At 47.2% G+C, this 27,505-nt stretch overlaps 2 protein-coding genes across 3 annotated transcripts; both read right to left on the minus strand.

Annotated features, from left to right (window-relative positions):
• Positions 1–1,269: 1,269 nt before the first annotated feature.
• On the minus strand, positions 1,270–7,412 carry tor4aa (torsin family 4, member Aa). Its single transcript, XM_004074452.5, has 3 exons — positions 7,159–7,412; positions 4,184–4,645; positions 1,270–2,757 (listed from the first exon to the last, which is right to left on the minus strand). The coding sequence occupies exons 2-3, from the start codon at positions 4,643–4,645 to the stop codon at positions 1,924–1,926; spliced, it is 1,296 nt and encodes a 431-aa protein (XP_004074500.1). The 5' UTR covers positions 7,159–7,412; the 3' UTR covers positions 1,270–1,923.
• A 3,937-nt stretch (positions 7,413–11,349) lies between these two features.
• brap (BRCA1 associated protein) lies at positions 11,350–27,505 on the minus strand. 2 transcript variants are annotated; one of them, XM_023960852.2, is made up of 13 exons: positions 27,128–27,505; positions 26,791–26,952; positions 25,203–25,410; positions 23,629–23,818; positions 23,436–23,549; positions 21,934–22,082; positions 21,661–21,736; positions 21,448–21,586; positions 18,458–18,567; positions 18,297–18,386; positions 18,124–18,227; positions 17,747–17,886; positions 11,350–11,906 (listed from the first exon to the last, which is right to left on the minus strand). In XM_023960852.2, exons 1-13 carry the CDS (start codon positions 27,204–27,206, stop codon positions 11,689–11,691), a joined length of 1,779 nt encoding a protein of 592 aa, XP_023816620.1. In that variant the 5' UTR covers positions 27,207–27,505; the 3' UTR covers positions 11,350–11,688. The 2 variants fall into 2 exon arrangements, with proteins under 2 accessions (XP_023816620.1, XP_023816621.1); XM_023960853.2 differs by having other exon boundaries at positions 17,747–17,935.

Below are 27,505 nucleotides of genomic sequence, written 5' to 3' on the forward strand. Positions count from 1 at the left end.
TTCGGCTTGAATCCTCTGAATTACGAACATTCAACTTTGTCTCAGTTGAACCACAGAAAACAACAACTATGGCAAAACAGGGAGTCTCATTCAAAAATGAAGTGGCTCAGAGGTGCCAAACCCCCCCTTCCACTGGCTCTGCGCCCCCCACCCTGCCCCTGCCACCCCGGTCAGGGCTACCCCTCATACATTTTCTTTGTTTTATAAACCATTTTTTTCCAAATAGCAGTTTTTTTGTAGCAACTATTTCTTCTCTGTCATCTGGGGCTGACGGACAGGTCTGTGTGGTCTGTCATAAGTAAAATGAAGAATTTCTTTGGCAACGGGGTTTTTCTGCAAACCACGCCCACATTCCTGATAAGGTCATATCGTATGTCGTACCAGGAAAAATGCTAAAACACTTCAGGAGAAGAAAACACGAGAGCAGAGCTCCAGAAAGCTGAAGAGGACGTTTTGGACTGAAGTTCTGCGGACGAACCCGTTCCTGGACCTCCTGCTTCCACAAACCGGTCTAAACCCACAGCAGGACCAGAGCCGGAAAAACCAACCCAGGAGTCTAAATGAGGAGGTCCCAGGAAACCACATCCATCAAGCTCCTCTCTGGTCTTCCTCTGGACCCAGCATCCTTCTGCCATCATCATCATCACTGCTCCTCCTCGAAACCTGTCCAGAACATCTGCATGGATCTCCAGAACATCAGCCACGTTCCTCTGATGGATCTTTGCTGTTCCAAGAGAACCTCGGCATCTTCATCTCTGAATGTCACACCGTCACCTGGAGTTCAGACTGTTCCATGTTGATGCAGCTGCAGGTTGACAGGAAGCGGATCGGGTCCGTGTCGGGAAACCAGAGATGGTTTTCCCAGAATTCCCTGTTCTGTCTGCCCATCACCATCACTACCTTCAAGCTCTCCGTCCACCACCAGCATTCTTTCATTGATAAAAGCAGGAAATACAGACAAAGCAAATCCACCACAATGTCAGTAATGAGGTACTCGGGGTGTAGTGGTTTGCACGCTCACCTCACAGCCGGAGGCTCCTGGTGGGACCTTTGCATGTTCTCCTCATTCATGTGTGGCTTTTCTCCGGTTTCCCCCCACAGTCCAAAAACCTGCTGTAGCCCTGCAAGGATAGGCTCCAGCAACCCTGTGACCCTGAAAGGCACTGAGTGGAATCTGAAGATGGATGGATGAGTTCATAGGAAGCCACGAGACAATGAAAGGAGACAGACGTCCAAACGCCGCAGAAGAACCAGAGTCTGAGCTCCAAGTGTTTCAGAGATTTTTTTAATGTTCAGAAACTTGTTCACGACTCCATAAACGTACTTCAGTAATAAATAAACGGATGTTCCTGCAGAGAGAAATGTCTGAAACCTCGCTGAGGACGGGGACGTCCTCTAGACCGTCCTTCAGTCCAGTCTAGCTGCCAGATTCAGTCCTGCAGACCCCCAAAAGCCCGTCACTGACTGCAGCTGAACGCTAACCAGGTTCCGGTGTTTTCTGAAATGTTCCAGAGACGAACACGCCAAGTCACAACATCAAAGCATCGCTTTCAAACCGAGAACCACCGTGAGGACAGATAACATCTGCAGCTCCCAGGTCTACGGCAGAGTCCGCAGATCGGCTGACCTCACCAAACCCAGGGTCCTGAACCTGGCTTTGGGTTCGAGTCCGATCCAGGTTGCCCTGTGCTTGGTACTGGAGCATGTGGGGAACTGCCTTGCCCAAGGACACAGTGCGCTGGGATTTGAACCCTGGGGTTTTATTCTTCCCGACAGACTGGGGCGTTGGGTGGATGGTGGGTGTGGTCACACGGAATTGAACGCGCGCTCTTGTGGTTTTCAGTTCTGGAATCGGTTCTTGGCTCCACTGCCCCCCCACTTCCCCCTCCTTCACAGAGACAGCGGCGGCCCGTTTCCCGCTCCTCACAGCAGGTTGACCTTTGCCACCACCTGCTTGCAGCCCGTCTTGGAAAACTCGTGCCCCCCGACGGCGGGGAAGTACTCGATCTCCCCAGCAAGCCGCTCGATGTTGGCGCGGTCCGGGTAAAACCCCTCGCGGGTGACCTCTTCCAGGAAGCACGCCATCACGTGACTTTTCTCCAGAAGGCCCAGAGGTACGAGGTCAGCCTCCGCCCACAGGGGGTGGAGCTTGGCCAGAGTGTTGCGTAAAACGGGGGTGAGCTCCTCGGCGAGGTCGGCCCCGGAGAGGCTGGAGGAGTTGTGCAGCACGTGCTTGGTGACGTGCGCCTGGCCCAGGTTGCTCAGGAACAGGTAGATGGCGTTCATGTACTCGTTGGCCTGGCGGGACGTCACCAGCGTCCACAGGGCGTCCAGGATCTCCCCGTGCATGTGCTCGGCCTCGTCGAAGATGAAGAGCGGGATCTTCTCCTCCTCCTCCGCGCGGTCCACCATGTCCGAGATGCGAGTGGACAGGTTGCGGGCGCAGTGGGGGGCGTCGGCCTCCTGGGGGCAGTGGTGGAGGACGTAGTACTGCAGCACCAGCGCGTCCCCGATCACCGAGCGGAAGTGCCCCGCCAGCAGGCGGCCCAGGTGGCTCTTGCCCACGCCGGTGGGTCCGTTCACCGAGACCACCAGCGGCTTGTTGTGGACGTAGGTGGACAGGTAGTCCTGCAGGTGGGACAGCAAGCCCCCCACTGCCCCCTGCTGTCCGTACACCTCCCTCCGCAGAGTCTTCTCCAGCCCCTCCAGGTCGTACCGGAGGACGTGGTCGTCCAGGTTCTCGATGGCGTTGTAGACCTGAGGAGAAGAACAGTTTCAGACCTGTCAGCTTTGATCCGTTCCGCTGTTCTCTTCTACAGAAAAACCTGGTTTTTGGGTTCTTGGGTTCTCCGGGTTTCATTCATCTTCTGCATTTCCCAAAGTTCAGCCGTAAACGGCAAAGCATCCTGGATTTTTCCCGTCTATCTCGTTACCACGAAAAACAAGTTCTGTCCTTATTAGGAAGGACCGATCCCTTCATGCTTCATTCTGTAACCATGGAGACAGCCTGACCCCCCCCCCCAATCCGATCACTGTTGAAACTGAGAACCACAGGGTCACTGAGCTGCAGCCGTCTGCGCAGCTGCAGCCGGGCCAACCTTCTCATTGAATGATGACAATTGATTTGAAAAGTTGTTAATGACCGACATTAAAAAGGCCCATATCATGCAAAATTACACTGTTTTTTTTATTTTTAAGTTTATTATAATGTTTGTTCCTCACAAAAACAACCACAAAACGGTATTTTGATTAATTCATCTTGGAGTATTCCTCTAAAAACCTGCTTTCTGAGCACCAGGCCCTCCCAATCCACAAAAAACTAATGACAGCCCCTTCCAGGAAGAGTCTTTACTCCCAGCTCCGCCCCCAGGCTAACAAACACGCCCACTTTCTCTGTGGAGCTAGCGGTGATCGGCTAAACGCTTTCCTTCTATCTGAACAATATGAACGTCCATCTTTGCAAAAGTTTGTTGTCTGTTTTCGTGGGAGAAGCAGACACGCTGCAGAGGCCGGCTCTAGGATGACGTCATAAAAATCCTCACATTGACATGTCATCCCTCCCCCCGGAGACGGGGTCAAAGCTGCACCGATAAATCAAAAATGGACTAAAAAACAACCTTTAGGGAGCGTTTCTGCTGCTGTACGACGTTGGTTACGGCCTACAGAAAACCCCCAATGAAGGGCCTTAACAGAAGCATGAACAGGTGGGTCTCTGGGAGTTGTAGTTTCAGGTGAGGACATGTTTTCTGTGGTGCTCGGGACGAAAACTCCTGCAGTTCTGAACCAGACCGACGCTCCTCTGCTGCTTCACTGAAGCTGTGATGCCTTCAGGGACCTGCACGCCATTAGAACCCCTGCCGGCGGCTGAAGCAGCAGAACAGGTTCCTGCAGACCCTCCTGAGCAGCAGCAAAGGGGAGGACGCCGCGGTGGACACGCCCCCACATCACCTCAGCGTCCATCGCGGTACAGCAGAAGATCCTGTTCTACATGAACTTCAAGGCTTTTGGATCTCATTTGTGGATCATCAACCCTCTGACTCTGCCCCCCACGCTGGGCAGAAGGGCATCCCTCTCCCCCCTAGAGGTCTCCAAGGGGGAGATCTGTGCCAGCAGCTTCCTCACCCTAAACCCAGAGGAGGAGAGACCGGCTGCTGTGGAGGAGCGGCTCTCCACGTGGACCCACCTGCAGGAAGACGATGCCGAAGAGCAGGTACAGGCAGTAGGTGGCGCGGCTGCGCTCCCCCTTCGGCACGGTTCTGCGCGTCCCTCCGTTGGGGAATAGAACCCTCCTCCTCCTCTTCTTCTTCTTCCTCTGAGGATTGGAGTGTGGGGGGAAGGCGGCGTGGGCGTTTGGCGTGGTGCCATCGAAGGTGAAGATTTTGGGGCTGCCGCGCTCTGGCGCCCCGAACAGCGGCGCGGCCGGCGGGGCCAGACACAGCTCCTGGCGGCGCTTCTTCAGGATCTGGTACTTCTGCTTTATGCGCATGACGGCGCGCAGAGACGCCGAGAAGGTCGCCGCCGAGAAGCTTGGCGCCGAGCTCTGCTCCTGGCCCCGCCCCTCTTCACTCTCCACCTCCTCGTCCAGCTCCCCCTCCAAGTCTCCATCCGTCTGGGAGCTGCAGGTGCTGCCGCTGCGCTCGCTCATCTGCAGAGGAAGAGGAGGAGGAGTTCTGTGAGAGAATGATCACATTTCTCCCTGAAATGCAGAATAAAAGCTCATTTTTTTCTCTAAGAAAGATTTGATGAAATCCCTCGTTTTCAACCAAACACAGCAGATGTAAAAAGGCGACCTAAAGACGTGTTTGTGGGTCTCAGAGCTGTAAAAGCAGCTTTAGATCTGCAGTGATGAGAGGGTTGGTGGTTTTTACACATGAAGGAGCTGAAGGGAAGTCAGGATTACGACATCCCAGAACGACGCAGCTCTGGTGGGGGCAGAAACCTGCTGTTGTCTACAATCCGGTCTTGAAATCAACACCGACGGAGGAAAGAAGACACTTCAGGGAGAACCACAGACAGAAAAACCATCAGGACTTCTACAAACTAAACTCATTCATCCACGGTGAGCTGGACCACAGACTCGTTCACCTTTTGACCTCTATGGGAGCAAAAGAGTTTCAAGCAGAACAACAACTTAAAATAAGGCTCTGACTCTGATTTAAAGGTCAGACAGAGGTTGAAATGCTCTTAAAATTAATTTTACATTTTGTTTTCTACGATTTTTGGTGGAGTTTCATGCTTGTCTCCATTTTGGCTACGAGAAAAAGTTCCTTCAGTTTGAGGACTTCTCTAATCCGTTTAACAAAAAACTCTCCATCTTTGTCCAACAAGCTTTTTTAAAAACCCCAAAACGGTGTTATTTGAATTACTGACGACTCAGAAAGAACTTTAACTTCTGGATTGAAGCTCATGTAGAAACAAAGTGCAGCTGGATGCAGTTCACCAACCCGCCACTAGGGGTTTGTCATCCTCCCTCAATATTTCAAACAGACCAACTTCAAAACAGAAAAAAACGTAAACAAACTTTGATTTAGGCATCAGACAAAAAAGGTTTTCCCGACCAACTAAGGAAAAACTAAAAGACCTTACAGTATTTTTTTATTTACTTACTTTTAGTCATGAAGAACTTGATGGAGTCTCCTGCTTGTCTCTATTTTGAGGACTTTTTCAAATCGAATTTTAGTTAATTTAACCAAACCTTAGCAAAAACATTTCCACGTTTGTCAGACAAACTACCTTAGAAACCCCTGAACCGTTAAAAAAACAAACAAACAACTCATGAAGAACTTTAACTTCTGGATTGAAGCTCATGTAGAAACAAACTTAACTATAGCTGGATGCAGTTCACCAACCCGCCACTGGGAGTTAGTTAGTCCTGCTTTCCTCACAGCAAAGATAACAGTTCTGAAATCTATCACATCTGTTCCAGGGAAGAATTTTCACGAAACGCCATTTTTACTTATTATTAACACCCAGATGGGGGCGTGGCCTATTGGCTGTCAAATGCCTGGCTTAAAAAAATGCTTCCTGGGTGTGAATCCAGCCATTCCCAGCTTTGTGTCATTGTTCGTAAAGGTCAGGGATTGGTGACGCCATCCGTGTTTTTGGAGAGCGATGACGAAGGAGCTTCATAAAGATCAACGTGTCATGTGACCTCACCTCCCTCCCTGTCATTGGACGGCTTTGAAGCGTGGGAACCACAAAGGAAAACATTTCCTCTAACTACAGCGTACGAGCTGCCTGGAATTCAGCAGATGAGAGGAGGGCAAAATCAGAAAAGGTGAAAACAAACACAAAAAGTGACGGCGCACTGTGGCAATGTCAGGAATCACACACAAGAATCGCCAGCAGTTGTGCCGCTCATTAACATGAAGTGAGTAGAAGGAGCTGCATTCTGGTTTGGACGGAAAAGCAGCTTCTTTGGGGCCGGTTGCTCAGCCACATGTTGCTCAACCCCCCCTCGGCAGACAGCAGGTCCGTTTACACAAGAGGAACCCTTCAGGAGGGTTGGGGCGTCGACAGCTGAGGGTCAGTTTGCACAAAAGCAGATTGCGGCCTGATTGACGTGCATCAGATAAGGATCCCTCGGTATGCAAATGAGGCTCAGAGAGAGCGGGAAGTGCAAATGCAGGGGCCTTTATGGTCCTGGGGGGTCACGAGGAACACAGGAACCGCTCTGTTGCAGCTTTTGCATGTATTCTAATGCTGAAACTTTCAGAGCCACCTCCTCTGTTTGCAAGCAGACGCCCAAATTCTGCAGAACCTGAAAGGACGGTTCCGCCCAGAACATCGGCGGAAATCGGCTTTGGCATCAGAGCAGCGACACTTCTAGAAACGTTGTGAAACTCCGACAGGTTGGACTTCAGCGGAAAATGTGTGAAAAGCAGAGCAAAAAGCCGCAGAGCTCAGTCTGTTTGCACATGCAGAGATCTGAAAGACCCGGCTGCATACCGGGCATTTCACAGCTTCCTGAACATGTGAATGACATTCTGCGCCTTCTATTTCTAGGCTTTCTCAGTCTTTTAATACAGTTTCAGCTGCAAAAACATGTGAAACAGACAGATGAGCTCCTGGAAGGTCTGTCAGGTTCCAGCCTTCTTGCACAGACCAAACAAAGGAATCCTCTGGTCCAGGTAGAGGAGATCAAAATCAGCTTCTTACCTTCAGTTCGGCTCAGATCTCCTGAAGAAGTCTGCTGTTGGTGGAGTCCATAGTTTTCCCAGACGCTCAGCAGAGGAAGCCCGTCGTTCTGCCTCCAAACCCCGGTCTCTGCCGTCCTCTGACTCCTCCTCGTTCTTCCTCTTTTAGTCTTTCTTCTCTCAGGTTTCGGCTGATCTGACAAATGACGCGGCGCCACGTTCCCTCCCTTCCAGACGACCCCTTCTGACAGAAACACGCAGTTTCATTTCTCTTTCCTGACAAAGAAACGAAAAGTGTTTTTGTGTTTGTGTGACCTCATCCGTTCATGCCTGAAATATTTGCTTTTGAAGGTTTTCAGCCGCAGCAGCTGCTGGATCCCTTCAGCTCCACAGGAAATGACAGCGGAAAAGATCAAAGTGAAGGAAAAGGTGCTGAAAGTATTTTCGGAAGTTCGCCGTCAGATGAGAATATTGACAACAATCTTTGAGGAAATCCAGAAACGGAGTTCTGATCAAAGTGACGGTCATGACTGACTGCACAAAACTACATACCAAATCTACAATGACATGGATGAAGTGGATTCACTGCTAAACGGGATCAAAGCTGGTTTTAATGATCAGGCAAATACATGATCCTTCCTGCCCCCCCCCCCCTTGACCTCAGCCTAACCTGCCTCACTGCTACAAATACCTAACTCTCCCCCTCAGGCTCCCTGGTGCTGCACAGAAAAAACCTAAAAGAAAACTAGTTTTTTGTTTGTTTTTTAAATGGCAGCTTTTCTGTTGGTTTTATCTCCATAGCAACCATTTTATGTTTTGGTCGTCTGGGGTGGGCGAACCGGTCGGTGTCATTTTTAAACGAATGTGCAAAAGTAAATTTTTGGATTTCCTTGGTAACGGAGGTTTTTGGTTAACCACGCCCACATTCCTAATGTAGCCATACTGTCGCTGTGGAGTTTGGAGGTGATGGACAGAAATCCCCAGAATGAGTTTGATTTGGTAGCTGGAACTTAAGGTCAATTAAAAAAAAAATAATCATTCCAAATTATTCCCGAGGTCAAAGGTCAACCAGACATCGGTTGCGGTGGTTGACTCAACCCTGCAGTGTGTGAGAGAAATTTAATGAAGCTCGCTCACCAAGCCATAAGTCCTTTGGCCATCCCATAATAGTGTCAGAACTTCCTTTGGATCCCCCGACACACCGGATTCTGATTTTAAAACGTTTTTGAGACATTTAGACATTCATTCTTTGATGGCTTCTCCTGCTGGGATGTCATCATCGTGTGTGTGTGTGTGTGTGTGTGTGTGTGTGTGTGTGTGTGTGTGTGTGTGTGTTGTTTACGGAGTCCAAACTCCATTTCCACAGGGCACTAGGTGTGTGTACATTTTGAGTGTGAGGCGGGGGTGAAATGTTTGCTCAAAGGCTCAGGAAGAAGGAAGAATTGTGAAAATAATCTGGTCCTTCCGTCCGGGACGGCGGCGGCGGGACAGAAGATAACCTCAGGTACGTTTTGTAAACATTGAAAGTTCCTCATTTCAGAAACTCGTATCCCGTTTCCATTCAGCATCTGTTCGGACTGCGCTCCATGTGCGCCCATTAGGCTCCGCCCCCTCCACTCTGTATCTCATTGTTAACGTTGCTGACTGTTTAGTTTAACCCAGATTTGGTTTGTGGAGCAGAAGTTTGGTTAGAAAAACTGCTTTGTTCTGTATTTGGGTTTCTTGTTCATGGTATTGTTACTAATAACAATGTGTTTTTTCCCACAAATAAAATAGAAAATACAATGAAAGCATCACAATTTATCCAAATATCGTTTTCATCAATGATTGAGGCAGATATGAGTTCTTATTAAAGTGTCACATGGGATCATCAGTGGAAAATGTTTTACAGTGTAAATCCTAAAGAACTTTATTGTTGTTGTATAGAATGTGGCGACCAGCATGAATATGACGTCACTGGTCCATGATTCATTACATTCATAGCCACGTTTCTGAATGAGTTCCTTCATGTTTCAGCAGCAGAACCACAGTAAAGCAATGAAAGAACCACGTGTGGTTCAGGAGCCTCAGGACAACGGCGAGTGACGGTGGTTAAGCAGCAGAACCAGAACCAAAGAGGATTCTGCCACCAGTCTCTGTCAAACCAAAGACTTTTCCAGAAAACATGAGCCACAAAGATCAGAAATCTGCCTCCGTTCTCTGCGTTCTCGTCTTCTGCTCACAGCTGAAGCCAACCAGCATGTGGTTTAGTGCAGAAGCAGAGGCGGCCGTCTCCACGACGACGGCGTGAACGCTGACGTCTTCAAACGTCTGAACCCGACCGCAGATCCTTGACTTCAACCATCAGAGGCCGTTTCTGTTCCGCTGTAGTCTGCGGTTGATTTAGTCAAACGATAGAAAAAGTCATTTTCATCAGAGGGTTGGTGTAAATTCAGAGGAAGTCTCTGCTTCTGTACACAGTTTACTCCTGTGGGGTAAACAGTTAGTCCCATGGCAGAAGCAGAGGGTTAGTCATGAGACATCGACGCCCCCTGCCTTCCTCGTCCGTCACAGGTTCCAATCTGCTCTTTGATGTGCCGCTGAGGCCCCCGCCTCAGAGCCTCACATGCATTCATCTCCATCACTTCGTCCTCCGTTCAGAGCTGCAGAGGCGAACCTCGTGAGCTAAACGTCATCCAGAACAGATCTGCAGATCGATGTTTATCGAGGCCACAAACATCCTGTTTAACCGACACAAACCGGTTGTGCGGCACAAAACAGAAACAAGCAAACGCTTCCTAATTTCTTTATATTCTTTATAAATTATATTTATACCGTTTGCTCCGTTCAGAGCTGCTGCACGTTTCTCCGGACGCCAGATTCAAAAAGGGACCGAAGCTCTTCACGAAAACCCAGAGGGGCCGTGCAAGCAGGCCGCCGGAGGCAGCATGGGGGGTTTAGCGCACACACGGGCACACAGAGGCTGACCGCTCTGCTACTGCGCCACAAAGGTACTGCAGAAGCTCCGCCTACACAGACTACATCAGGAGTTTCCAAACTTTTGAAATGATTTGTTTTTGGTTGAAACTTTCACAAAACTGCAGGAAACTCAAACGTAATGAAAATAACTGTAAAAGACGCCCTAAAAATGAGAAAATGGGATTCAAACTAATTTTTCCTCTGAGGAAAATATTTCTAAACCTGACCGTCTCCCAACCACTGCAGCATACGGTACGAACTCCTTCTGGTATCCACTGGACTGACTGGACTGAGTGACTCCTCCCCCTGGCGTTGCAAACAGGAAGTGGCTCCAACAGCTGTTACTCCGTCATTTTATGGGTCAGAACCGTTCTGGATCTGATACCTTTGTTTAAACATCTTTTTTTCCCCGCATTATTTTTTCTGTTGTTGAAGTTATAAACTGACCAATCAGATGCCTCAATAAAAGTGGGTGGAGCCTGCTGGCCCCCACATTCAAAACATTTGACAGATTTCATGGCCTTTTAAGAAGCTCACTCCTGATTGGCCAGAGCGGTTGCCTTAGAAACAGGGACACAGACCGAGTCGAACCAATCACAGCTTACTCCAACATGGCGGAACGGACTTCATTGGGTTGGAGCTGGAAGTAAAGCATCTTCTGTGGGTGACATCACACCCATAGAAGATGATGCCAAATGTAAAGGGGCGGGGCTCTGGGAACAGTCTTTAGTGGGTTAAAGTTAGAGTTCTGTTTGTGACAGAAGCTGCTTCCGTTTATTAAACATGATGTAAAGTTATAAGCAGTCCTGTTTTGGAGGATTTACATTTGAACTTTTATTTTAAAGCAAATTTGAAGCAGTTCTTTATTAATGACACTTTTTTTTTTAGGAAAACAGCTACAAATGTATTTTTGTTTTTCCTAAAAACCCAGAATCCACCAGAAACGCAAGAAGAACCACATTCTTAGGAGGTTCTAAGTTTCTGGAACTATTTCAGTGGTAACGTTTTGGTAGAGGGTTTACCACCTTCACCTCACAGACGGAGCGGCCTCCTCTTCCTCCTCCTCCTCCTCCTGCTGACCTTCACCTACAGACTCCGCAGCACAGAAACTTCCCGAAAGCTTCCCTGGCTCCTGTCCCTGGACTTTCCCTTTCTCTAACAAACTCCACTGTGGAGACAAAACAAACACCAGGAAATGAGATCTTTCCTCCTCAAACTTCCTGAAAACGTTCCAGCGATGGATTTGAAAGGAAAGTTGGTCTGAAAAGTTTTAATAAAACACCGAAGACGACCGTCTTTCAAAGGAAACTTTCATCCTGTACAAAAGAAAACGTTTAACTTTGAACCAAACGTGGATAAATGTCCAACAGGATGGTGTCAATAAATAACTTTTATTTACATTCCCTGCTGTCTTGAAGATCAAATCACTGCTGGAAGACGCCGCCATGTCCGGTAAAGAGGCTCCGTTGCATCTTGAACGTTTTGTGACAATAATGCAGACGTCTTTCTGCATTATTGACGTGCAATCGGACGTCCACACTAACAGACGGCCACAGTGTCCCGCACGTCCACGCAGGACGGAGCTCCCTCCACGCTACTTCCTCTTCCGGCCCCGGCCTCTGCGGCCCCGGCCGGAGGAGGGGCCTGCGGCGGCCGAGTCCGCGGGGCCGGCGGGGATGTCGATCTGTCCGTCCTGGATCTCGCTGCGAGCCTCGGACGACAGCTGCTCGATCTTCTGCTGCGTCTCCAGATAGAACATGACGTCTCTGAGCTGCTCCTGCAGCTCCGCGATGACGGCGTCTTTACGTTCCCCTGAAAACAGAGCGAAGTCAACGCCGTTCTGCAGAAAACACACAAACTCCCACATTTACCGACAACACAGAGGAAACGGGACTGAATGTTTCTGTGGACCAACAACCTGGAAATGGAAGTTTAATGATTCACATTTTTACAGAAAATTATTTAAAGCTCTGACATTTTAACGTGGGAACGTCTCGACCAATCAACAGAACTAAAGAGAGAACTGTCTAAAAAAAATCTAAACAAATGTAATGGATGCATCTGTGATTAGCATCAATAACAAAAGTGAAAATGGAATCATTTATTCAGAAATAGTTCAGATTTTTTGTTCCTCCAAAGAAGAAGAAACACAGACGTTCTTCAACTCTGGACATCCCAGCAAGAAAGAAATGTCTTCTGGGCTTTAAGCGTAAATTACTTGTTTTTGGTTCATTCAGCACATTTATATTTTGTTTTTATTATATATAATAAAATAAAATAAACAAACTCACTTTCATCACACAGGGAAGCCATACTAAATATTTCACTAGCACTTTGTGTTACAAAGTATGAAAAGTGCTTTTTAAATAAAGATTACACAGAGAAGCCACACCCACTCTGTCCTCACAAGAAAAGGCCACACCCATTCTGTCCTCACAAGCAAAAGGAAAATGTGATCGTTTACAAATAATAAAAAGCAGCTAATTGTTTTTTATTTAACTTTTTATTGTACTGTGTTCTTTTTAGCTCTGTGGTGGTTTCCATCTTGGTAAGATACGAGGAATGTGGGGTCCAGATGACCCCACATTCCTTGCTGGGAGAGCTTCTCGCTTTGACAAAATCTTCTGCTAAGTGACTAAATTCACACCAGCGACATTCAACCCAGGGATCTGACCTGGTTCCAGTTCCTTCCCTTTTGAAAGCAGCTTCAAACAGGAAGTCTAAAATGTGGTGCTCGTGTAAATCCTTAAATCCAGTTTGAAAACGTTCAATTTGTGATGAAGTAGAAATAAACTAAACGTCTTAAAAACTGAATAAAAGTTAGGAACCAGGTTTAAGGAGGGATTTTCTAATGACTGTAGCTGCTGAGGAGAGTTTATGGTGAATAAGATTCATGCAGATTGATCTTTCATGAGGAATTTACCATGACTCAGCACTGGGGGGGGCTTTACGTTCCACTTTTCTTTGGTTGACCTGAATGTGACGGTTTAGACCGTCCTCAGATGAGATTTACCTCACGTCTGAACACAAGTTTCCTTTCTAGCAACTTCATAAAAACTCATTTTTAGGATAATTGAACCAATAATCGACTGTTTCATTTCCTGATTCTGTTCAGTGATGAATTTGGGACACTGTCTGACTTTTATGGCACCAAAAAGCGGTGTGAGAAGAAACCAGGAAAATATGTTTTCTAGTTCTTTTTCCTACAGACTGAAAGTGTTGATAAAGGCTGTGAAAAGCGGTCTAGTGGGTTAACGGGTGACGTGGTTCCTTCCGGTGCCACAGAACCACATCCAAAGCTGTCACGGTTCAGCAGGAAATGCTTTTCAGCACAAAAGGAGAAGAAGCAGATGCAGCTAGCGAACCGCAGCTCACAGTTTACCAGAAAACATATTCTCACCACAAAAAGCCCCAAATGAGAGTAAAAAGAGAGAAATGAGGATTTCAGATTCTCCTATCTTGTAAAACGATATTTGGCAAACATTTTCATTCATTTATAATCTCTGGATGTGTTATAATATCATCTTAAAGTTTGTTTTTCATTTTCCTGATGATGGACGACATATATTAAGACATTTTATCTCAAAATTGTATTTCTGCGTATTTGTCTTACTTGAATATTTGTGAAACAGGACAAAAATCGTATTTGTGACATAGAAAATACGCTGGGCGGAGCCACAAGCTCCCTTGCTCCGCCCCATTCTAACGCCTCCTCCGTCAGACAAACTGATCCGTGAACGTCTTTGTTTTCCTCGTCTCGTAAACGGCGAGCTTTCAGTTATAGGTGACAGGAAATGGGCGTGGACTTGCTCCGTGGCAACAGTCCCAACTCAAGAAGTGAATTTCTACTGAACTTCTGCAGAAACTATGTTCTTGAAAAACGACAGGACTTTTTCTTCTAACTTTTCCTGTCCAACAGCTAAGCAAACGGATGCGAGCTGAAAGCCTTTTGTGTTGGACAGATTTTACTTTTATAAAGGGGTTATTAAACGACAGGATGTTTGATTTATGCTAAAAACGGCATCATCATAGTTAAAGAGACGACTGGGAACGTTTTGGGAGTAGATCTAAAATGAACGGAGCGGGACTTCAAGTCTCAAAATCGCATAAAAAGCGTTAATAAAAGAATATTTCAGTCAAAATCGTAAACAGATCAAGTTCTGAAACAAAAACTCGTTTCAAAGATCTAAACCAGAAAACTCAAGTTTGAGGTCTTGTTTTTTGCTTTTGTAAAACAAAAGAAAGTTCCAGCTTTTTTCTAGATTTGGTTTGTGCAGCTGACCCAAAAAAAGAAAAACCAACTCAGTTTGCACCAAATTCTTTTTCACATCTGCTTGAAATGTTTCTGTTTGTCTACAGATGAAACTCAAAGGAGATTCTGTTGCATTGATTGCACTTATTTGGGGAAAAGCAGCTCAAACCGGCCTGGTTAAGAATAAACAAGTCAACTGAACTCCTCTCACATTCAGCTTCACTTTCACCCCCCCCACACACCCGAAAACCGCCTGTGGCATCAAAAAAGGTTTCTGGAGAAGCCGTCTGACGGGAAAGTGAGGCGGTTTCTGCAGAAATCCCTCCAGCTGTCTGGACTCCACAGGAAGACTCTCCAAACCTGAAGGTGTCAGAACGGATTCTGCAGACTTCATCCAATTTGTTTATGGTTTGCAAATTCCACCGTGAAAAGAGGAAGTTCTCCTGCAAACAGGAAGTACAGCAGCAGCACGCCGCCGTCGGGCCCACAGCAACAACAACAGTCCCTTCTGCAGAGCGGACGTTTGCATGTTCCAACCTTCTTCCCGCTCCTGTCCCTGAGTTCTGCCCCCACCAGAGGAAAATGAAGAAAAACCTGCAGCATGAAGTCAAACAGGTTTGTGGTTTTGGCAGAATTACAGCAGATCAGACATCTGCAGAGCATGCCTCTTTAGTTATTAATAGTTATTACGCAGAATGACAGAAGTGGAGCGCCTCCGGATTTAGGCGATCTTTGGACACGGGAGAAGTGTGTTTGAATAAACCCCATCGTTATAATATGGTCTGGGTAAATACTTGTCTCTGATTGGCTGCAAGGTCTCCATTAAAAGTCATAACAGACTGACTGTAGATGAGAACCGGAGTGAGTGAGCGCGACGTCATTCATGGCTTCCTCCAACCAAATTAAGTCAATTCAGTCGCCATTTTCTCGTAATACGAACTCCGCCATGTTGGAACCAGACCAAATCAGTAAGCAGTGATGTCAGCAGATGATCAGAAATTAACAGATGATGCGTTGCTTCCACGATTATTGACACCTGGTCGAGGATTTTCGCCCACGTTTTTAAGGCTAACCTTTGTTACATTCATGCACCTGCCTTTAACCCTTATGCTATCTTAGATGACCCCCCCCCCCTTCCATTGAGGTGTTCTCCCTACCATTTCAAAGGTGGATAAAGGTGGAAAGATTTCATGTAATCCATGGACACCAGTGAAGATCACAAATCATTGAAGAAAAAAGGTTCAGAGCACTGTCTAGTGGGTCTAGATGACCCCACTCCCAACGTTAAAGTGCCTAGGGTTACGGGTTCTGACCAGATGAAAGACAGAGGGAGGATGAAGGAGAAAAGGAACGTGGAAACTTCCAGAAGAACCAGAACCGTGTGAGAAACATGTGAGGCCCTGATCTGCCAAGAAAACAACTTTTACTGCTGCAAACTCCCCCACAGGATGAACTCTGTCTGCTTTGGCAGAAGAGCTGTTGACTCCAACAGAACTCCTCTGAGGCCCAAACGGTTCGGATCAAAGGCTGCGGTTCCTTTCAGCTTCAGAACCGAGGCTCCTAAAACGCTTCACGACACCCAGAGGACACAGTGAAGAATCTGATGAAAATAAAGAATTGAACCCGATCTCACATGTTCTGTAAATGAGAGAATACAACCCCACCCTTCAATGGGAAATTAATGGGAGGGGGTGTGTGTGTGTGTGTGTGTGTGGGGGGGGGGGGTTATAAATCACCACGTGAGAGAGACAGAAAATAATCTAATTTCTTCAATCATATCAACCTAAAACTACAACAGTCACAGTTTGTTTTGGTTGTATTTTTAACCACAAAAACTGTTACTAAAATTAGGTTTCGTGGTTAAAAAAATACGTAAAGATTCATGAAGCATTTCTGAATTTCCTATTTCGACATTATAAATATCATTATTTAGTACATATGCCTTCATTTCTATAGTTCCTGTAAATATTCTATGCATCAACAACACTTTCAGCCTTAGTCACATGACCCGACCCATTCGGGTCATGTTTTTTTTAAAACGGGTCTCGGTTCTGATGGGTTACGGTCACCAACGGCGTGTCTATAAGTTCCCTTAGGGCTTGAACGGCCACCTCAAGGGCCAACGTGAAAATGGAACGTACCATTGTCGTGTGTGTGGTATTGTGAAGCAGAACACTGGAAGTTACACACGCTTACGGCGTGTCCCGTACAGGCATGACCGTTTCCCACCGCAGATCGCCCGCATCCACCCTTAGGGGCAGGGTGAAACTAACACTTTGGTTTAAAATTCTGCCTGATTGTTACCACGGCAACAGAGGCAGGTTTAGGTCCAAAAGCAGGCTAGAAAAATTAGCGCCTAACAACAAATTAAATAATAAATAGTAATAAATAATTCTGCGGTGTGTGGTAGAGTGTCCATCCTGAGAGTGATGGTTCAAATCCACAGAGACACCCGGAGGGTTAAACCACTAAATGGTTTCTGGGGGTGTTCTGTAGTGACAGCTCACTGCTCCCTGAGGGGAGGGGTCCGATACAGAGGCTGATGGAGGTTTGACAGAAGCAGAGGAAGACGGCGCCGCTTCTGTAAGCCGCAGACGCACACATGGTGTGTTATGCACAAGCAACAAAACCCGACAAAGTTCTTTAACCCGAAGAAATAAAAATCTGTTTTTATGAGCCCAAGATCTGAAAAAAACAAACGTCTGGAGGTCTACAGACCATCACAAAAGCTGCTATTTGACACCAAACTGGGACAGTTAGAAACATGAAACGGCTTCATTGTGCTGTTCTGATGCAGAAAGAAAAAATGAAGATAAAGTCCGGATAAAAAAAAAAATTGACGACATTAAATCATAAACAAAGAAGAAAAAAAACCCCCAAAAAATCCTTTTTGATCCTTAAGAAAAAATAAGTCACAGAAAAAGGTTTGCAGGTCGAATTGTTCTGTGGAAATAAAATAAATAAATACAAATAAAATGTATCTTTGATATGTTCAAATATAGAACTTCCTCTTTTTTTACCTGAAATCGTTGATACTTATGGATTCATCAAACAATCTGCACTTAAAATAAAAACCGCATTATGAAAATTGTGCAAAATAATAAAAAAGTTTACGTTTAATGGATTTGATCTGTCATTTAAAGTATGTATAAGTATAAATATGTCTATTTATGAATAAGGGTAATTATAATGGCATCGTTTACATGTTTATGTGAATATTTGTGTATATATTTCTTTATTTTCCAGTTAATTTACTAATCTTCCCTGGTTTGATGCATCCATCTATAGATTTTTTTGTTCTTTTGTCTTCTTCAGTTTAGTTCTGACATTCTAGCGCTGACGAATAGGAAACGTCACCCGGGCTCGTGTTGTGTCCGGGGCAGGAAGTGACATCACTCACCGCTCTCCTTGGCTTTGCGCTCCTCCTCGGCCAGCTGGGCCTGCAGCTGCGCCTGGTTGGCTCTCAGGCAGCGGTTCATCTCCTGCTCCTCCTTCAGCTCCTGGCTCAGCTTCAGCACCCGGCCGCTCAGCTGAGTGGACCTGGAGGTTCAAACGCCACAGCCGTGAGCGGGTTTCCACAAAACAGCGTCTGTAGGATGAAGCTGCTTTTCAGCTGGTGTTCCCGACTTCATCCGTCTGTTTGGGAGTGAAACCTGCAGGGAATTCTGGGAATCCCTTCAGTTTTGCAGCCGTTCATTTCCTATTTGCACAGATGTTTAATATTCTGCTTCAACGTTTGACCCCAAGCGTCTAAAAAGTCCCGGAGGTGAAACCTACTTCTTCTCCAAACTCTGCCTCTCCTTGGATATTTCTCCCAGTCTCTGCTCCAGGTTGTCGCAGCGCTCCAGCGTCTCCTTGAACTTGGCCTTCATGTTGTTGATCTGCGCTCACAAAGAGAGAGGATGAGCCCGGCCACACGGCGCACGCTTCCACCCCGCCGACCTCCGTACCTCCTCTGCTGTCTCCTTCTCCAGGTGAACGATCTTGTTCTCCCAGTAGATCCTCTGGGACTCCAGCTGGCTGGTCAGCAGGTAGGAGAACTGCAGGCGGCGACGGACCGTTACAAGCTTTTAGGCGACTCGGCGGGGACGAGAGAGCAGAAAGTGCAAACCTCCAGCTGGAGCCCATCGACCTTCTCCTCCTGGCAGGTGTCTCCTTCACATTCAAACTGCACCATCTTCCCGTCGGTCTTGCTCGCCACGAGCCGGTGGACGTAGTTATCTGTTGACAATTTCAGCAGAAATCCTGTTAAAGTCCTTCTGGTTCCCACAAAACGCAGTTTTCAGGTTTTCTGTTAGGTTGTCAAACGTGGAGAGGAGTTAGTTGATTTATAGAGAAAAGAACAACTTCCTGTTGATGGCGCATAGGAGCGACGGCGAACTAAACTGCTGCTTCAGTTTGGTTTGTTCTGAACTACAGAGATGCAGAAATGCTGACCGGAGGACGGATAGGCTCCGCCCCATTCTGAGAGATGTCACTTTTTAAGGCTTTTTCAAGCAGACGCCTCCTTCACTGACCGTCACAAAGATTTGCTGCTATGAAAAAAAGACTTCAGCTTAAAAAACTGAAATCAAACAGACTTGGATAAACGCATCATCCATTCATTTTCCTGTGACGTCACGTTTTTAAAGTCAGAATTCCTGATTTCACTGTTGAAAGTTCAGCATTTGTTCAGTTATGTAAAACCGGATTTTCCTAATGACGTGAATTTCCTAAAAAGTTGTGATTCAGGATTGTGGAGATGATCCCCGGATCTCACAGACCAAAAAGCCAAAATCTCAATCGCCTAAAAGGGAAAAACACAACTGCAGACATGATAGATTTATATTCTAGGGCAGGGGTCGGGAACCTATGGCTCGCGAGCCATATATGGCTCTTTTGATGGTCACATGTGGCTCGCAGACAAATCTTTAATTATAGTTTTTTTTCTTTCTTTAGACCAGTCCTTCTCGGGCGCGATGCGATGCCAGAGGCGCGCAGTAGTAGCAGTGCTTAGAGAGAGAAATCTGCGCCAGCACTATCAGTTTACTATTATCTATTATTTCACAGAGTTTGTAACAGCCTGAAACCTGTGAATTGCCGTGCCTAAAACTGCGCGCTCCCGTCTCTGAGAAAGAGCGCGCAGATGCGGGGACGGGATGTTAGAGGGGGGGGCACGGCCAGTAAGGTGAATCGCGCAGGGATTATAAAAACGTAAAACCCGCTGCCCGTCACTCACTGCAGCGTGTGAGTGTGTGTCTGGCTTCCCGTCTGCATGTGATCAGTCTGTCTCACATCTAAAGAACATTCAGACCTACGATGACGTTTAAAGTCTCAACGCCTGCATGAAGCAGAAACTCACCACGTATCAACCAGACTAGACCATCAGCAGAACTACCACGAGAAATACTCATCATTTATTAGCAACAGCATAACGATGTTATTAAAAAGAATTCACAGACTTATTGTACTTTAAAAGTGTTGAAATTAAATCAAATGCACACATTCACTTGTATATTTAGTTTCAAACAAATTGTCGCGGACTGAGTTGGATGGCTGTTGGGCCGCGTTAAAAGTTCTGGAGTTCATTGAATGCGTCAAGCAGAGATCTGATTGGCCCTCAGTTCTGTCGCTCAGCCCGTTGTTAGGGGGTTTGGACCAATGGGGTTCAGCCATGGGCCGAATAAGGGAAATGGGAGTGATGGAGCGCGAGCAGGTGAATATAAAGTTGGGAGAAGCGCTCTTGTCTCAGCGGGAGAGATTCAGGAGCTGCTGAATTAATTGTACGGCGTTCGTTGTGGTCTGCAGTAACCAGAAAAAAGAACCTTAAAAGAGGTTAAGTCTCCGTGCCTCAGTGTGGGAAAGGGACGCTACATTATTGTATGGCTCTTTCGAAATTACAATTAAAAATATGTGGCATTTATGGCTCTCTTGGCCAAAAAGGTTCCCGACCCCTGATCTAGAAGTAACTTTTCTGTCACCAAACAAGCCTGTCAGTCAGTGAGTTTAAATCAGGAGCAAAAACGTTGCTTCAAACATTAAAATGTGATAAGATTTTGGTTTCATTGAGTTAAACTAAAGAAACTTTCTTCCACTTGGTCTGACGTGGTGTCAGCAGACGTTTTATTTTGAAAATGTGCGCCATGTTCTGCTCTTCGCATAGAAAACCGTTTATCCTGTTTAGTTAGTGTCTTTATGGCCCAAAGAGTCAAGGACCATATTTATTATTACTATTATTATTATTGTTGTTGTTATTTTGGGCTGCAGCAGTTCCAGATCCACTCCAATGAAAATGGTGTTTTGGGTGTTTTTATCGCGTTCTTGTAGCATCTTTCTCATAATGGAGGACTTCCACATAGAATTTAAGATAAAAACAGTGTTCCTGAGTTTTGTTTTATGCAAATCCTGTTGGGTCAGCAGCAAAGGAGAACGGGATGATCCACATGGGCGGGCTAAAGTCTCGTTTCTCTGCTCCCATTCTAAATCCAGACAAATGGAGTCACCAACGTCTTCATTTTCCCCGTCTGAGCTGCCGTCCGGCTCTGAACCGGGCGCCTGCACGGCTCCGATATTGCTCGCCGCTACGCTAATGTTAGGTTGGGGTGAGGTGCTTGTTGCTAGAGGGAGAAAATGTAAACAAAGGCATGCTGGGAAATTTGCTAGGCTAACGTAGGAGCCAATAGTCCCGCCCACAACCCAAAAGCAAGTCCTGCTGCTCTGCACAAAGTATGTCATAATAAATCATTATAATCATTTAAAGACCACTGGGAATAGAAACACAGTGGAACTTTAAGGCCAGTCTTTGTTCATGCATTGTTTATTATTGCTCTGTTTTTCTGTGCACTTGTGTGAGAATGGCGCCCCGCCGCACACACACAAACTCAAAATCGCCTCAGGCTGCGGCTTGAACAGCTGCAGGCCCCGTAACGCCGCTCTCGGCTTTAATTTTATATTTTGTTTTTGTGTCCAAACAGAATTTTCTCTCCTCACAGGGAAGTCCGATCCTTTGGAAACAGAGCATTTTTAATTCTGTGAAGCGCTGCGATTTTTCTGGACTTTCGGTGAGCTTTCTAAGGGTTTTGGTCACCATCTTCCCTTGAGGTTGGTTCGGGGTCGGCGTACCTCCGGCATAGTCCCACACGCGGTGGTTGGTGAGCTGCATGGCGTACGTGTGCTGCGTTTCTTCAAAGTGCTTGTAGGCGTGCCGGCTCACGTAGCGACCGCAGCCGATGTGGCCGCAGATCAAACAGATCCACAGGTTCTGTGAAAGACGCAGAGGCGTATAAAAACCAAACCAAGAGTCGGCGAAGACGCTCCAAAGGTGCGGACGGTCACCTCCTGAACTCCGCACTCGAAGCACTTGTTCTCCTCCACCGGCTCTGGGGTCTGACAGTAGCGGCACACGGGACACCTGAAACACAGCAGAGCTTTGACCATCAGCAGGTGACCTGGAGCCGGGAGGAGCATCCAGAACGCCGAGCTTCCGGTCCGAGCTGGGAGGGAAAACCCCAACAGAGAAGAACGAGAAACCAGCACCACCCGGAGGATGACCAAACCCATGTTTTGGATCAATTCCTGCTAGTTTGAGAGTTTTCCGGTGGGACTTACGAGGCGTCTTCCCACCGCTGCAGGCACTGGCTGTGGAAGCTGTGGTTGCACAGAGTGGTGAGGACGCCGTTCACCGACTCATCCATCCTCTCCAGGCACACGGTGCACTTGGGCAGCTCGGTGAGCTCCATCACCGGCAGACTGGCCCCCTGGGGAGGGAAGTGTGAAGCAAAGCGTGAGGTTGGAGGTTTGAGTCCAGGCTGTCCGACAGGTGATCGTGAAAATGTTGAGTCGAACCACCGCAGACCCCCAGAGGACAGAAGAGGTACTGCAAGGGGTCAGAAGGGAAAATCTGCTTGAAGAACGACATGAATTTGACCAGATGAAAGATAAAAGGAGGTCTGTGGTTCTTCCATGATCTCCTTTAGCAGAGGAAACACCAGACCATCCAAGAGGATTATTTAATCCCACAATTCTTTGCAAAACGATAACTGTTTACGATTACAGCCAGGATAATTCAGAGTTCTCCAGATGAGCAGCGATTAGAGAAGCTTCGAGAGCAAAAAGGTCGGAGAAGAAGAAAAAACAAGTCTGAAATGTTTTCAGAATAAAAAAAAAAACCTCTGACACCGACTCTCAACGTCATGAAAACTATATTTCTTTGTTTTTTCTGATACTCCCTTTAGGAGGCACCACGGCAAATCTAACCCTCTCCTCTACATCCATGAACCTCCTCTTTGTCTTCCTCCTATTTCCCGGTAATTCCTTTCACAAACATCCCCACGTGTCCAAACATCTGCTTCCCAGGATGGATCTCCAGAACATCTGCCATGATCTGTTCCTCTGATGGATTGAGTGATCCATCCTCAGCATCTTCATCTCTGCTGCCTCCCGTAGACCAGCATCATGGCTGCTGTCACCACAGTCTTCTGTCCGTCCATCAGTCTGTCTTTATTCTTCAGAGAAACATCAACTAATCAGGAAAATACTCTGGAGCGAGAGCAAAACCCCGACCTGATCTCCAGAGGAAGGACGCAGACTGTAGGCCAGTAAATACAACAAAAGCTCCTTCAGCCTGAACACCTGCCACATCAGCCCTTCAAAATACAATGCACAGATTGATTCTGCTCGTTTTCTGTCAGGTTAGGCATTTATTGTGAGTGAAAAGCATTTTTGTGTTTCCCCATCAGACCAGGACGTTTTAGAAGTTCTTTATTTAACGCTGACATGCAACACAAGAATGACCGCTGGCGGGAAACAAGCGTGACCTCATTTTTAGTAGTTATTGTTAAGCATTTAAAGCTCTTTAAAGTGTTCAGACGCCTCACAGAAGCTTTAAGTCCTCGTCACCTTCAGGGTAAATGCAGAGAATGTAAAGAGTTCTCCTCAAATGGCTCAGAAACTCACTGGACCAGAGTTTTTACAAACACTTGTCGGATCTGGGCAGCGACGCTGGGGGCGCTGAACCCGAAACGGCAAAGTTTTAACGGTAAGAGGTCAGGGCGGCGTCTCCCAGAGGTGACTGGGGTCATCTGAGGAATCTGCGGAACCGGTTCATTTACCTCCTGAGACTTGATGACCTCGGCTCGCTCCACGTAAACCACCTGGCAGACGGCCTCCTCGATGGAGTTGAACTGCCGCCCGTTACAGGTGGTGTAGAAGCTGTCAGCGTCTGCCTAAAAACACACAACGCCAACAATGACGCCGGCACCAAAAGAACGCCACAGACACAACACGACCCGCCCAGACGCTCACCTGGGAGCAGAACTTGATCAGAACCATGTACTGGTTGGGCGTGGAGTCGCGGATGATCTTCATGTGCTCCATGACCTCGTTGAACGGCGCCATGAGCTGCATGAGGTCGTGGCTGGTCATGGTCGCCGGGACGGTCAGGATGCAAACCATGGCACTGCGGCGGACGTCTTCGGTCAGGGACGTCATTTTACTGCAGCGACACAGAAACGTGCGGACGACAGAGATGAAGAGGTTTGTTGTTACCGAAGCCCGTTTCAGATTTATGACGTCTGCAAGTAAACTGGCGGCAGTTTAGCTCAGGCGGTAGAGCAGTTGGCGGATCGATCCCCGCTCTCCCCAGCCAGCTGTCGTCCAGAAGTCGACTTGTCGGCTCTCATGTTTCCAGAAAAGTGAGATCAAATTGAACGCAGCGTGATTCTAATGTTGCTGAAAGGTGTTTAAAAAAAAAGGATCAAACTAAAGTAAAACTGCCTCTGGGCCTGTGGTTGGACCAGCCAGCTGCATGGCGAGTTTGTTTGCGAGTGTTTGGCTGCCAGAGGCCAGATGATGCTGCCGTTTCCCAGAACGGGGCGAATGTTGGCGTAATATGCAGACACAAGAGGTCAATTTGTTTCTCTTCAGACTCGCCTGAAACAATCTGAAGGAGCGTTTTGCTTTTGCGACTGTGCTGCTGACACGAGCAAAGAAGGTCAGCCTGACGTCAGGGGCGCCGGAAAAGGATCAGCTGATCAAACATCCCAGTCCTTACGGATCTTCTGCTCCAGAAAAGTCTGTTTTGGTTTTGGCTGCTTGTGGTACGTCTGTGTTGGCAGAGCAGGTCGTGGATGAGCCTAAAGGCCACGATTGCTTCAGCCTGAATGAGCCCGTTTTTAATAAAACTGGAAAACCTGGTTTCTGAAAGCAAACAGTGAACGAAGAAATCCTGTTTCTTTTCTGGAAGAGTTCTGCAGAACGATCGGATCAGATTCAGAACAGAATGTTTTCAAGCAGAAAGTTTGTGGATCTGGATCCCAAACCAGATCTGCTGAAGTCCAAAAGGCTTTAAATATAGTTTCAACTAGAAGGAGCTGATGTCCAGAAGAAAAGTCAGGGTTGATGCTGTGTTGCTGAAGAAAATAGAAACTTAAAGGGTCATAAATGGCATTAAAAAAAGAAAAATGATCAAAGTTGTCCATAAATAAAGTGAAAACAGCACAATAACAAAAAAGATCTGTTTGTGAAAAATGCCATCACTGAGATTCCACCGGCGATGTTGTGCACCGCAGCTCACATAACATGTCATGACGCCACCAACCAGGTACAGTGAACGGGACACATAATCCAGATAATCCTCAAGGATTTGAAGGAAAAAGATGAAAGAGCTGAACATTTGAATAGTTGAATGATTAAAATAGATGAAAAATTGGAGGAGGAGTTAATGGACAAAAAATGGAGGAAGATACTAGTAATAAAGACAGAAACAGGAAAACAATGGTTGAATACTTTATAGCATTCAACCAACAAATTACTTCAGATTCCTGACTTGGTTCTTGAGTCAAATCCTAAAACTAAACGGCGATGTCCCGTCTCCTCACTTGGTTTTGTAGAGGTGCATGATCCCGTGGACGATCTCCACCGAGGGGTTTCCGCTGAAGAAGGAGATCTGATCTGGGAGCTGCTTGGAGGGCGAGTCCGGAGCCGTTCCTTTGGCGGCGCTGTCCACAGGCGACGGTTCTGCTCCTCCCAGACTCTCCGGTTCCGTGTGGGCGTCCCGAGCCGAGCCGTCCGCCTCAACATCGCCTCCTTCAGCGAGAGGGGAGAGTGGCGCTCGTCAGGCATTTGAACACATTTGGAAGAAATGATGACGATAACGACGGAAACATGTCAGGAGTTTGAGGGAAACTTTTCTCCAACAACACTGATTTCTGCAGCATTTAAGGTCAATTTTAGCCTAGAATTTATTCCACCAGAACAGAACTTCCAGTTCCAGCTAGAAATGAGGTTTTTTTTATTTTTTTTTACACGAAAAGCAGAAAAATTCACCACCACCTTCAGCTAAATGAGGAAATAAGCAGGAAGACTTTACTGCAGCGGGTTCCCAACCAGGAAGTAAACATCTGCATGAGAAAAGCTGCTGTTCTTCGTATCACGTCGGGTGACGGAAGCGGCTGGAAATGGATCAGTACCAACAGAAACATACAACGCAGGACAAACGAGCTCTGGTGTCCCGTTTGATGACATTTTTTCCTTGACAGTTATTGAAGGTTTCAATAAAACACAGTTGCTTGTTTGAAATGTCTGCTAACGTGGAAATTATTTATGAGTAAATGTTTGAATGCATTTACACTGGGCTGCATGGTGGGGGGGTAGTGGTTAGCACTCTCCTCAGAGCTACTGGTTCAAATCCCGGCTGGGTTCTTTCTCTGTTTGCGTGTTCTCCGGTTTCCCCCCCACAGTGTAAAAACATGCTTCATATTCTCACTGGTTAATCTCATTAATCAAAATTGACACGCTGATATGAGTGTGTGGTCCTGCAACAGACTGGCGGTCTGTTCAGATTGAGCCCCACCTTCACCCAACAGTAGCCAGGATAGGCTCCAGCAACGCCATGACTCTTAAAGGGATTCAGCGGGTTCAGACGATGGACGAATGCTTAAAGCAGACATAGACAATTCCTCATTTTTGTTTTAGAAGTGTTACTGTGAAAGCTCATATGGTCACTTTTCCATTCATCCATCTTCTTCCGCTCATTCCGACTCCGAGGCGTTACCAGGACACACTGGAGATGTTTCTCCGACCTGGGTCTTTCTTCCCCAGGGCCTAAGCCTAGGGGGACAAGCCCGGAGCACCTCCCCAGGGAGGCGTCCAGGAGCCATGAAGACCAGATGCCTCAGCCACCTCAGCTGACTCCTCTGGATGTGGAGGAGAAGCGGTTCTACTCCGAGCCCTCTGCGGGTGACCGAGCTACTCCCCCCATCTCTAAGGGAGCCAGAGCTCATGACCATAGGTGAGCTCCTCCAAAGCCCAACGCGTGAGTGATGTTTGCTCCTGGTGAGACCAAGAGGTTGGAAGGAGGAGAAACAGCTGATGACTGTCATTTTGATTTTCTGTGGAAGCCGCACTTCTGCTGGGATCTCCTCCAGAAGGCGCTCTGCTCTGGACCGGGGGCTGAAGCGTCCTTACCTTGGGCGGCCTCGAAGGTCTCGATGACCATGTCCCCCATGGCTCTGCTGCCGATGTGCTGGTGCAGGACCGCGGCTCTCTCCAGCTCCGACTTCCCATTCAGGCTAAGTTTGGCTAAACCCAGAGCTTTCTCCTGCAGCTGCTCCTCGGACATACCTTCAACTGCACAACAACAACACCTCCTCCGTGAGCTCCAGACAAACAAACAAACAAACAAACGTTCTCCCGCAGTTATGTGGAGCCACAGAACGGCCTCTGTGTCGCCGGGGAGCCCGCCGTTAGCTAACCGGTTAGCTAACGGTTAACCGTTAATGGCTCCCTGGAAGTTCCAGCTCACCGGCGCAGTACTGGAAGCCCCGTGGAGGAGGAGACTGGTCAGCTATTTCCAGACGAACGACGACGAGCGACACACTCATGTGTTCCCGGAGAGGAGGCACTTTAACGGGAAAACACAAGGACAGCAGCGCCAGCTAACGTCAAGCTAACCTGCGCAGTTACAAAAACACCTAGGCGAACCTTTCTTACAATATTTTAGCGCATTTCATATCCCGCCCTCTTTCCTCTTAGCTGATATTTCAATACGTTAAATGCAGAATGTCATGTCAAAAGTTTGTGGCTAATCAAAGTTTCCCCATCAGCGTCAACACTGAAGAGATCGGTCTTCTTCTACGCTACGATCGCGTTAGTGTGACTCTACTGCCCCCGTCGGTGGGGA

Source organism: Oryzias latipes, chromosome 12, assembly GCF_053564925.1.
Source record: "Oryzias latipes strain Hd-rR chromosome 12, Olatipes_Hd-rR_3.1".
NCBI lineage: Eukaryota > Metazoa > Chordata > Actinopteri > Beloniformes > Adrianichthyidae > Oryzias > Oryzias latipes.